Here is a 13047-nt window from a genome sequence, read left to right as displayed (position 1 = left end):
AAGCCCTGACTTTGTTGTCTTTTGGACTGTTTAACGTGGACTGGGATGTTTTGGCATGCTGACTCAGCTGGAGGAAAGGTTGCACTTGCTCAGACTGGCTGCTTTCTGCATGCCCCCCAGCCTTGTTAATAAATGTATATTTAACAATGTCTGGAGCATATGAAGTGATAATAACTAAATCAATACCTCCTTCATTGATTGTCCAGGATCCCTCCAGCGTGACGCACACAGCTAGGCAGTAATTTTCCAGCTAACTAGCACCCTGATCTACAGCCCTACTATTGATTGCCCATTGTATCAGGCAGGCAGTGAGTGTTATTGCTTATGCTTCTATTCAACCTCCTCTTCTGATTCATTCGTTTATTACTGGACAGGGACAATCATCTGAAAGAGTTTCCGAAACTGGCCAGCAAGGGTCATACTGTTATAATCCTATAAACAAACCATTTTCTATCATTGCCTGCCTCTGCTTCCTAGAACTCCAGTTAGTGTTGGGTGGTAGTGCTCTTTACTTTTCTTAGAGGTGGTGCTTAGCTGACCAGGTTACCTGTTGCATCAGAGACGAATGCAGCTGGTTCAGACATTGTTCAGTTTCTAATGCTATGCTGTTAGTCTGTTCTGGCCTTCTTTGCCATAGATATATGACTCTTCCATTGCCTCCCTTGTCCTACCCAGCTGGAAAGTCTGACTTGTTTTTTACTAGTGTGTATCTGGGCTGATGTACCCTAGGCACTACCAGCTCCATTAAAAGTTGGGCTTGGATCTTATTCTTGCTCTCCTCTTTCTCATGGAGGTGGTCCTCCCTCTCTCTAACGCTAGCACTTGTGAGCAGAAGTGCTAAAGGAATGTCTGCTCTACAGTCAAGGCTTGCCTCTTCAACAGACATAGAAGAACATTAATGGAAATGATCCAAGCCCTGCTGTCCAGATTAGCTGTGCAATGGCAGTGACTGTGCTGGTGATATTTGGCTGTTATTGTATTAATTTTAGCTGCTCTACCATAAGGATTCCCAAGGTGTTTCCTGGTTTTCCCACTTTCTGACTGCCTTTTATACTCCTTTACCTGTTTTCAAATTCCGTTCTTCATAACCTTCCCTTTCTCCACTCACTCCTGTCTTTTCTGTTCACTCTTGTCACCATTCACACTCCCTCCTCCCCCTTTCTCACATTCATCCCTGCCCCGCATCACTTCTCCAACCAGCTCTGAAGTATATTTAAGACAATGAGAGGACAAGGACAAGAAGAGAGGCTTGTTGAGGCCACCTCTCATGACATGCAAGTGATAGCCACATCTTAAAACATAAAAGTACCTGAGCTTGACACTTGTTCCATTTGCCTTCAGTAGAAAGGAATGGAGGAGGAGGAAGAGGAGACCATTACTTTGAGAAACAGTTAAATATGAGAGGAGACTGATGGGGAAGAGGATTAGGTTTTGCACTGACTCTGTCTTGTCCAGGGACCCAACCCTAGCTGAAATGAGAATGCACACATACATTCACATACACTCCTAATAACACACACTGTACACAGACTCATATCACTCGTTGCTTATTAAAGGCTTCAACTGGATTCCCATTTGAGTTATCCAGTCCCGCAAAGAGTTGATGATAATTAAAGCCACCCTCACAATTTATTCCAGTGGATAATTGTCAGAATAAGCAGCTGTGCTTCTTGTTGTTGTTCTACATAAATCAAAAACTTTCATTTCCCTCTAGATGTTTTATTTTTCTTGGATGCTTTAGGATGCTTTGGGCTGATCCTGCGTTGAGCAGGGGGTTGGACTAGATGACCTGTATGGCCCCTTCCAACTCTATGATTCTATGATTTAATAGAAACGTAGGTATCCATGGCAGTCAAATTGTGATGCTTCCTGCTGACCCTTCTCAAAATTCCAAAATGTATATAATCTTTCATACCACTTTTTTCCATCACTGATGGTGCAGAGGGTATTTTTTTTTGGGGGGGGGGTTAAATTATATATTGTACTAAAGGAATAAACTATATATTTTCACAATTAGTCATATTCATGCTGGTTGCAAGTCTTGGATTTGCACAGAACTTAAAGTTCCTGAATAAGAATTGAAGTAGTGAGAATGAGCAAACCCACATATGCAGGTGCACACCACAGTAGGAGGGGCTTTCTTTGACACTGGGTGCTGTGTGGGTAGATGACAGGTTTGCAGTTACCTACACATCCATTGATATACATTTGTTCTTTCCAGTGTCAAAATGTTGCACTGGTTTTAACCCTAATAACATAGCTTCTTCTCCGCACAAGCCATCTTATTTACAGCAGTGCCCTAGGTATAACCCTTTAGAATTACATTCTGTTCATTTTCATGTGAGAGAGTGGGATGGTTTGATTTGATAAAGCTTTCACCATTGCTTCCCTCAGCTCTTGTGCTGGTACCCTGTGTAACTCTCTGGTTACACATTTGACCCCTCATTGTGGTAATTTGACATCAGTAAAATCCCCTTGAAAAAACAGAAACAATCTTAAACCTGTGCAACCTCACTGGTCTCCCAGGCTCCCCTCTACAATCTGTATATCTGTTTCTCAAATGTGCCCCCTGACAATTCTTCTTAAGGCAAAGAAAAGTGGGGTGACACTTCAGTGGCAGAGACAATGATGGGGCGGGGGGACAGCTGTGGCAGTCCTGACAATTACTGTGGTATGCGGGGACTGCAGGGAGCCCCGTAGCAAAGGCCAGGAGGCATGCCAGGGCCCAGCAGTGGGAGGGGGAGTAGTGTCAGCAGCAGTGATGCAGGAGAGAATCTGTGGTGGGGCGAAATCAGGAGCTGCATTAGACCCACCATAGTTTTCGCTATGAAGGGGAGGCTTGAGGGCCCCGAGGGTGAAAGTGGGCCTGGCAGCAGAGGCTGGGAAAGGCACAGGGCCAAGCAAGCATTGCAGCAATAGGGGAAAGAGAGCCATGATAGTGGCGGGGGGGGGGGGGACTGAAGTGGTCTGAAACTGAGAGCCTTGCTGGGCTGCTGCTCTTTTTGATGGGAGAGGAAGGAGCCTCAGTGGCTCTAAGGATGTCAGTAGCGATGGAGGGAGAAGGAATTGTGGCAAGGCCAAGCAGCAGTGGCCAAAAGCTATGCTGGGCCGTAGACAATCATGCTTGCTCATTAAGATAGGGGGCGGGATTCACCACCACCACAGAAAAATACAATTCTGATCATCTGAGAATAACATTGAACTTTGTATTCCTACTCCTTGGCCATTCTCCAGCCTATTCTCGAGGTTGCAAAGTTAAGGCTTTCTTGACCGGTTCTCTTTTTTCCCCCTCTCACCAAAAGCCAGGATGCACCCTCCCACCATGGTGTTTTCACCTAACCCATACTTGGCACGTAATGAAATCAGTGGAATGTTTCTAAGAACTTGGCCAGCCCTGACTTGTCATCTATTGTAGGATTACAGAAGATTCAGCAGTGACAACATTTGAAGCGCTAAAGGCTCGCGTCCGTGAGTTAGAAAGGCAGCTCTCCCGTGGGGACCGCTATAAATGTCTCATTTGCATGGTGAGTAGCTTGCCAGTTGTGGTCATGAATAAGGAAATGACTGTCGCTATTCCTTGTCTGTAGCACAGTGGCATAGTTGATTTTTATTTGGGGAAACTGTAGCTGTGCCTGTGGACTCTGGGGAAGTGCCTCAAGTTCCTGTTAACCAGAGTTCCTTTCAGTGCAGGTTGCTGAGATATGGTTTTATTGGCAACTTGCCAACTCTATTGGGGTATTTTACAGCGCAGCAAATTTCCCTGCATCTGTATTCTTTTCTTCCTGCACATGCTAGAAGGAGGTCAGTATCTGATCTAAGGCTCACCATGTGATTTAAGTACAAGCCATTAGCCCCAATATTTCAAAATTGTCTCTGTTGTTATGTTGGAGGCTTATGTGCTGAAGTGCAGAAGCTCCCTCTAGCGGCTTGGAGTCTACATTTCTCTCTTGTGCTGACAGTTTTTCACACACTTGTAGCTCTTTGGGGTGCAGGGCATGCAGATCACTTTGCCTCCGGTTGTGCCTCCATTTCAGGGAAATCGCCTGTGTTGTACTCAAGTTGCAGATAATGATTACAGTTTAAATGCTCTCTCTCCCCCACCCCAGCTTTAATGCTTGTTTATTTGTGAAGTTTGTATACATGGAAGGTCTGGGGGCAGTTCATATCATAAAAACAAAGATCAGTAGAGCATCACCATCATCAACAAAACATCAATAAAAATATCACAAAACCTTAAACAACAGTAGCTATCCTGTAGCTAATTAAAGTATCTCTTTTGCCCTAATTTCTTTAAAGAACTAAAAAAAAAGAATTTTCTTATATGTAGACACTTAAAAGAATGAGGGAAGTGCAAGGTTATGCCTTCCCCTAAATATAAAACTCCAGTTCTCATCCCTTAACTTATTTTTTCTTCTGAAGGGAAAATATTTCCCCTTCCCAAGCTGCCTATATTTTGCAAAAGGTTTTTGCTCCTGCAGCAGGCTCCCCCTCTCCCCCCCATATTAGTTCTGCACAATTGGAGCTAATGTGAGCTTATTCTTAAAGTGAGGTTGCTCTTGTTACTTGGGGGGGAAATGAAAAATACTTGGACAGACCCCTAGGTTTCATTCCCTAGTATTCTTTGGTCATGATCCTAGTCCCACCAAGTAATAAGTGCTCTTATTTGCCTGCTGGCTGGTATTCCAGTAAGGATTATCTTGCTAGAAAGAGCTTGCTAGTAGTTGATGACAAAAAGAGAGCCTCTGGGAGCTGCAGTATAGTATCTGTAGCAGCAGCAGCAGCCACAAGATCTGCTGACTTTTTTTGCCCTGCTGTTCTCAGTTGTGGGGCTGCAGATGGTAGCAACAGAAGTCTGCAAGTAACCATGCTGTTCTACCTTTTGGTTGTTCAGTCTTGGTGCTACATTTGCTGGCATTCTGTGTCATGCCTTGCTATTGTGCAGGGGAAACCTGAGATGTGTGAGCATTTGAGTTCATGGTCTAAATGTAAGATGTACTGTTATGGTATTGGCCCTGCAGCCTACTTCCCAGAGCTTGGCATCCAATGGGGGATTTCCCAGGCATTTAGAATAGCATGTGTGATGGGACTGTTCCACTTTCTCTTTGCAGGATTCATACACGATGCCCCTGACCTCGATTCAGTGCTGGCACGTGCACTGTGAGGAATGCTGGCTGAGGACTTTGGTGAGGCTCTTGGCTTCTTACATGTGGGCTCATAATACTTTTTAATTCCCAGACATGGTCCCTAGTTTCAGGGACAGTGGAGGGCAAGGATTTAGAAGAAACTGAAGTTGCCATGAAGAATGGGGAAGAGTGCAAGAGATTGGCGGAGGATGGGGAAGAATGCAAGAGATTATGTGTGCACGGAATTTGAATCCATAGAGAGGAAAAAACAAAGGATGTGTGGCCTTATATTATGTAAAACAAAGTTTTGAGTCCCGTAGCACTTTAAGACTAACAAAGTTTTATTCAAGATATATGAGATTTCCTGTATTTGAAGAAATGTGCTTGCACACAAAAGAAGAGTTGGCTTTTATACCCCACTTCTCACTCTCTGAAGTAGTTTCAAAACACAATCGCCTTCCCTTCCTCTCCCCACAACTGACACCCTGTGAGGTAAGTGAGGCTGAGAGAGCTCTGAAAGAACTGGGATTGGCCCAAGGTCACCTGTCTGACTTCGTGTAGAGGATCAAACCAAGTTTTCCAGATTAGATTCCACTGCTCTTAACCACTATACTATGCTGGCATCCAAAAAACGTATACCTTGAATAAAGCCTTCTTGGTCTTAAAGGTGCCACTGGACTCTGCCTTTGTTCTGCTGCTTCAGACCAACACCTGAACTTATATTATGCAGATATTCTCATACATGTTTGCAGACTAACTAGAATTTCATCAGCCAAGTATTTGTCTGACTGTTCTCAAGTTACTAAGAATCATGTCTCTGGATGCTTCCATAGATGGATCTGCAAATAAGGGAAAGTAACATGAGAAGAGACCTGTAAAAATAATGTATTGTGTTGTATTTGCTGCCCTGTTTAATGCCTCCTAGTGGATAGAATTGCATCCGCTCACATACACAGTCAAACTTTCTTCAACCAGATCCTCAGAAAGTAATGTAAATGAGCACAATGACAAAAAGGCAAAGCTTTAAAAGGGTGCAGTATTTATTAAAGGATCACAATATGTTTTGAACCTTAGCTGTGCCTGCAGGGGAAGGAAACATACCAATATGGCTTTGCTCTCTGAGCATCTATCAATTTTCTTAGAATTTCCATGCCTAAAATGCAGGTCTACCTGCAAGTAAATGTTTACTTTGGGGAGCATTCAGTGAATTTCCTACATACTTTTCTTTACTGTTTGTGATTTTTGCCTTTTTAGTACTCTATTGCTGAGAAAGTTCAATAAGTTACAAAATATTTCACTTCCCATCTATAGGTGTGCTATCTTCTTTAATGGCTCGATAAAGTGCCCCTAATGCAGCCTTTTAAAGTACATTTTGCATATTCGGGAAAAGTATGTTTAAATAACTAGTGGCTAGCATGTGTGGTGAACCCTTTCAAGGGATGCTTAATGGAAATAAATTATTTCTCATGAATGTTTTTAAAAATATTTGTTCAAGACTGATAAGTGTCCTTGGTTATTTTAAACTTCAGATATTTCCCTTGCTGATGTCTATACTGTGAGTAGCATAAAAAGTGAAAGGACAAGACTGCCAGTTTAAAAAGGAGCAACTTCAGTGGCTTAGAATTGAAACCCCAGGGAATCAAAGTGCTGTTCTCCCCCCCCCCTTAGAATCCTGTACTTTCTATTTTAAAAAAGTACGTTTGATGCCACCCACAGCCATAGTGGGCTTTCCCTGTAGGCAGTATCCATGCTACCCTGTTGCTTTCACTGACAGTGTACCTAGTGTGAAAAGCAGGAAGATGATGAAGCTGTCTACGGTGCTAATTTCACAGAGGTCCTGGATGCAGACTCAAGTCAGAAACAGTGTATTCTTATGGGCTCCTCTGTTTTCCAGTCTGCATTTGGAGGCTGGACATACATTTTATGCCATAGTCTATACCCTGATCAGTGGTCAAAATCATCATTATAATAAAGTCAGAAATACCTAGTTCTTTCATTATGGAGCTTACTGCATTTCATTTTCATTGTTACTTGTTGAGAAGGGGTGAGACTGAAGAACATGTATATTTCCATAAAGATCCCCCAAGATGCAGTTCAACAGTGATCCTTTGCCTTTCAGGAATGGACCCAAGACAACAGTATAATAAAGTTTATGTGAAATGCACATAATCTTACAGCTTCATGTAGCTTTCAGCCAAGGCATGTGCGTAATGAATGCACAATAAAATGTAAGATTAGAACGTGTTGTATCTTGCAGCTTTTGCAAATAGTTTTTCTCCTCATGTGTAAAACAACATGACACATTTGCCACATGTTTATTAAAATAAGGTCAATTGGAGACCAGATAGAAATGCCTTATGGACAGGATCTTGCTGGTATACTTCAACTGGCTCTCCCCCTTCTAACAGTGGACCACAGTTGCCATTTGAAATCAGTTTATATGAATTGCAAACTAATTTCTGGTTATGAATTTCTTTCACCAACTACTGAACTGTGTAGAGCCAGTAATTGTCCCATTCAGTTTACCTGGAACTCTGTCAAGTTAGAGATTTTTAATGGGGGAAAATAAAGGGGGAATCAGGGTTGGGTGAGATTTAAGCCTTCCCCACCCTGTTTGCCCAGAAGAAAACCCTCCAGGCTGTTAGCCTCTGTAAGAAAATGAAGACAGGTGCAGTATGGGTGCCTGTTTTAACCCCTTCTTGGCCAGGGCTGAGAAATCCCCCACCCAGCTGCTATCAGGAAAACATTTCCCTTCCCCATACTTGCTGCCTTGATCCAGTTATCTCCACAACCACCAGTTATGTGCTCACATTAAAAGTACATGAAGAGACACCAACTTGTATCCAGTACAGTGTTTTAGCAAATGAAAGGATTTTGGCTTAGAGAGCATGATTTCCTCACCTCTTCCTTTCCACTGCCACCCAAAATCTCCTCCAGGAGTAGCATTTGGAGTTGCAGTGAAAGGGGGGGGGGAATTATACACCACACATGGAAATCATTCCAACTGTGGAAATGCACCACTGGATTCAAGCAATAGATCCCCCATATAATTTGTAGTTTAGCCCACAGTGGTCCTGCCACTCATCCCAAGATTTCAGAGTTAATACCTGCGGGCTGCTACGTACTTACAAGTGGAAAGTATGCTTGCTAACAATTTTTCAAGGTAGTCTAAAAATGCAAACGTGATATGTGAATGTTTCCCAGAGAAAACAGGAAATCAACAACACGTGCCAGCTTTTCCTAGCACTGGGCATCTTTCTTGTGCAACAGATGCACACATCATTCCCATATTTCTTTTGCATGAAGCTTGAGAGTGAGGGGGAAAGTATGCCCACTTATGTCCTCTAAAAGTGACAGGCAGCAGATGTGACTTTTTAAAAAAATTACCAGCCATGCATCCAAAGGAAGAGGTTTATTTGAAGTTGGCTGTGAGGGGAGGAGCATGTTTGGTGCCCAAGTGCTCTCTGAGAATGATCCTCGCACTGGCAACAGCCATGCGGCAGGGAGGGAAACTGTTTCACCCAAACACAGCATTCCTAGTTGGAAATTGCACAAGGGAAGCAATTAATAAGCGGCCACTCATCTGTTCCGCAGCCCTCGCCTTCTCCCTACAGCCCGCAATTTATTAAAGCAGGGTCTCTTGCAAGGCAGGCGCTGTTCTCTCACTCTCTTTTAAAAAATCTCTCTCCCTATGTTCGCATGTTTCTAATGTAACCATTAAAATGTAGCCCGAAGACAGCAATAAAAACCCTGGAACGCCTTAGTGCTTTTGTGTCTTGATCAAAGTCAATGTGTGTAATCTCGTTAAGGCTGCCCTTCCCTCCCCCTCCTCTTCTTTATGAATTTAATGGCACATGGCGGCTGGGCTGGGTGTTTCATACTCACCAACCTGCATTGTTCTAATTAAGGTATCTCCTTATATTTTGAGCACAACAGAGAGTGCATGTGCATTTGTGTGTGTAACTAGTGAGGAGCTCTGGGATAATGGATTTAATAATTGCCACAAGTTACCTTTCCCTGGGTGCAAAGCAGACTTCCCTCTTGGCAAGGAAAACGCAGAGACTGCTGAGTGTATGGCACACATGGAAAAATATGCTCAGTGAAGGGGAAAGCATATTTCTTGTGTTGTGCTATAAACAATTTGTTGCACTTAATAGTAGTTGGGGGTGAGTTCCTGGGCTTCCTGATGTGTTTGAACATTTCTGGAGATCTGCCATTCATTCCCCATTAGGGAAAAATCAGGCTTTTCCTTCCGTGTTTTATATGACCAGACCAAATGATGGCTTAGACTTTTTTTGTATAAGGGAAGAAACCAAAGCAAAGTGGTCATTTTTTTTGGGGGGGGGGGGGGCTTGCATCTGGCTGAGCTCAAGGGTTCACTCTCACACAGAAATCCTTGATGAGTTACCCTGCAAGATTTCGCGCATTTCCTGCCCTCAGCTTTTGACATCCTTGGTGCTAGGTGGGATGTGTTCAGCTAGTAACATTTTCAGTGTCAAGGTTCTTTACTGTCATTATTCCTCTTCCTCCCTGCCAATAACTTTTCCCATTTCACAGCTGGGGAGCTGCAGCTGAAACCTTAGTGATATCAAAAAATGCAACTACTGTATTCCCCCTCCTCCAGAAAACCCACCACATACGTATGGGAAGGAGTGGGCACAGGACTATCCAGTAGCTAGGATGAGATTTGGACCCAGTTTAATACTGTGTGCTGGGCCGTCTAGTTTCAGCTGACAAGTTCAACCACAGCAAATATTTTCCTAAAATAAAATGGTAGAGACTTGGGACACAAAGCGGTATTAGCTCTTTCCTTCTTTGGATGAGGAAGCTGAAGCAGGGAAGGGAGTGGGGAAGTATAGTTGTACTTTCTCAGGTATAGAATAAAGTTACAGCAGCAGAGCCAGATTCCCCAAATCCCAGCAGGACCTCCTTCCCAGTTTCTATGTGAGCCTGAATGCATGATTTGATGTGGGCACTTAATTTGATTCCTTCATGTCACACTCAAGTCATGATGACTCCACATGCGCAGATATTAATTATATCATTGCACTGCTAGTGCTGCCACAGCACAGTAAAATACAATCTCTTCCCTTTCTCCATTGGGTGCTCACATTTTAGCTGTGTTGGCTAAAGAAATTATCACAATACAATAAATAATCCAACAACAAAGTGGCAGAACAATTGTTCTGTTGTTACGTGTGAAGTCATGTCCGACCCATCGCGACCCCATGGACAAAGATCCACAAGGCCTTCCTGTCCTCTCCCATTCCCTGGAATCCATTTAAGTTTGAACCGACTGCTTCAGTGACTCCCTCCAGCCACCTAATTCTCTGTCGTCCCCTTCTTCTTTTGCCCTTGATCGCTCCCAGCATTAGGCTCTTCTCCAGGGAGTCCTTCCTTCTCATGAGGTGGCCAAAGTATTTAAGCTTCATCTTCAAGATCTGGCCTTCTAAGGAGCAGTCAGGGCTGATCTCCTCTAGGACTGACCGGTTTGTTCTGCTTGCTGTCCAAAGGACTTGCAAGAGTCTTCTCCAGCACCAGAGTTCAAAAGCCTCAGTTCTTTGACACTTGGCCTTCTTTGTGGTCCAACTTTCACAGCCATACATTGCAACTGGGAAGACCATTGCCTTGACCAGATGCACTTTTGTTGGCAGGGTGATGTCTCTGCTTTTTAGGATGCTGTCTAGATTTAGGATGCTGTCTAGATGTCTCTGCTTTTTAGGATGCTGTCTAGATTTCTACTAGAACAATAGTAGAAAAGCATAAACCATAGAAGCAAAAAACTACAACAACCTAACAACAGTAAAATATGAAGAGCTCCACTGTCTTACTTTCAGAGACTGCCCCAGCCAGACAGTGCTGCCCCAGCAGAGGTTCAGAACAGATGGCCAGGCAGAGACAAATTTTGTGTGCTAAGGATGATATTTATTAAAGATTGTTTAGGTGTTACAGGCAAGGTAATAGTTACAAAATATAGTAAAAGCAAACATCCCCTCAGCTGTCTGGAGATTCCTGACAGGTGTGAATGTGGCTCCCAGAGCATGTCCTACAGCTTTCTTGCTCAGATCCAGACCTGTTGGCGGTCTGAAGGGCTGAAGGGAAGGCTTATTAAAGATTTTATATTGGCTAATAATAGCTGTGCTCTGGAAAAAAAAGAACAATGAGTCTGGCACCTGTCTGTGGGAGCTTTTCTCATCCAGGCAGTTTGCTTGTTTACATTACTTATCTGAGCTCAACTAGGCACTATGACACTGGGCACAGCTAAGTGGGAATGGTTCTTGGCAAACTATAGTCCAGCAGAAAGTGAAAGTAGGAAAGAGCAAACATGGCACTGGCAACGAGTAACGGCTGCCCCCTCACCATACAATGGTCTTTCATGCTCTATAAGCCGAAGGTCCAAGATTTACTTCCCTTAATGATGCTGGCCTGGAAATCTCCCTGAGACCCCACTGAGCTCCGGTCACAGTAGGCAATACTGGACTAGGTGACTCAAGTATGCAGCTTCCCAAGTACTGGTTGTTGCTCAAAGATTCTGGATTCCTAAAAATTCCAAGTCCCATGTCCACATGCAGTCAGAGCAGACCCATGAAAACATGGATTGTATGAGGCCATTATTTACTAAGAGATTGGAGTGAGTGGCTGGTACAGAATTTGGACTGCGTTGTCACATTGATCCTGGGATGATGAATGCATCAAATTCACTTACTATTGTTGTCTTGTTTACCTGGCTTTCACATGGTAGCTTTCCCTTACAACCCTCCATCTTCCGTTAGTTGCAGGGTAGGGTGAATGGCATAGCTTCGGAGTTGGGAACATGAGTTTACTCTTCCCCTCTCCAGAATCTTGTGGTCCTCTCCTGTCTTTGATGTGTGTGCCTCTGTTTTCCCGTCTCTGACGTGCTGACTGCTCTTTGGTAAGGCACTGATAAGCTTGTAACCTCAAGGGTATTTTGGGATGGTTGTTCTCTCTAATTATCTTCAATGGCAAAGCTTCTGAGTATTTTATGGACCAAGAGATTGAATTATCTTGGGCTGCAAATTTCACATTTCCAGGTTTCAAAGCAAATCCTCCAACCTCTTCTCAAAGGGCTGTTCCTTCCTGACATGGTGTGAGATATAACGACTTTGCAAAGTGGGCCACACTCGTTATGTTTCAAACTCCCCAAAGTGATTAGCCGGCATTCTAGATCAATCACTTGCCAAATTTTAATTAAGAATGCGTGGGGCAAATAAAACCTTCTCTTCATCATGCCTTTTTGGTGCTGTGTTTCAGCCCTGGAGCTACATTTTGCAGCCGGGTTTTATAAACCCTGGAAAACTGGGGTTTATAACGGAAAAGCTGAGGTGGCCTCCCTGCACTGCAGCATACACTGCTGTTACCCATCAAGGCTTTTCCATGGGGCCACGATGAAAGGAGCTGGAGGACATTTCAGATATTTTTTCCCCATGTTCAACAGGTGTGGCTTATTATTCCACAGTATTTTTATTTCAAGGGAAAAGTTTAGTAACCGCAGCTGGCAGGTGAGCAGGATGGGGGAAGGAAATCCTTGTTCACTGGCTCGGTGCCAGACCATGTGTGTGAGGCTTGTTTAATTGCCTCATGTAACGATTGCTTTGTGTAGCACTGAGAAAATGTTTAAACTGAAGAATAAGCCTGCGATTGCCTTAAGCTTCCATTGCTCTCAACCCCACATCCCTGGATGTGATCAGGAGGGCACAGGCTTTGGTGTTCAAGGTCCAATTTCTCTTTGTGTCAAGGAAAAAAGAAATCGGCTATTGAAATAAATTGGGCATATTACAGGATATTTAATGCATTGTTCTTGTTAGCAGTTTTAGTGCCCAGTTCTAAACTCACTTTCCTTCACAACAACTTTGTCATACATTAAGCAGTGGCAGCAGAATTACCCACTGAGGTTTAGTCACTC

At 43.6% G+C, this 13047-nt stretch overlaps 1 protein-coding gene across 9 annotated transcripts in view; it reads left to right on the top strand.

The window, feature by feature from the left end:
• The window catches only part of RNF220 (ring finger protein 220), a 350539-nt gene that overhangs the window by 332046 nt on the left and 5446 nt on the right, over nt 1-13047 (top strand). For 8 of the 9 annotated variants that reach the window (XM_077334011.1, XM_077334012.1, XM_077334009.1 and 5 more), the window contains 2 exons: nt 3416-3524; nt 5109-5183. The exons of the other annotated variant lie outside the window; for it this stretch is intronic. In XM_077334011.1, the coding sequence (XP_077190126.1) occupies nt 3416-3524; nt 5109-5183 (184 nt within the window). The remainder of the gene's footprint in view (nt 1-3415; nt 3525-5108; nt 5184-13047) is intronic. 9 annotated transcript variants of the gene reach the window in all.

This window comes from Paroedura picta, chromosome 4 (genome assembly GCF_049243985.1).
Source record: "Paroedura picta isolate Pp20150507F chromosome 4, Ppicta_v3.0, whole genome shotgun sequence".
Lineage (NCBI taxonomy): Eukaryota > Metazoa > Chordata > Lepidosauria > Squamata > Gekkonidae > Paroedura > Paroedura picta.
The sequence above is the reverse complement of the archived record's forward strand: the minus strand, read 5'-3'. Positions and strand labels throughout refer to the sequence as shown.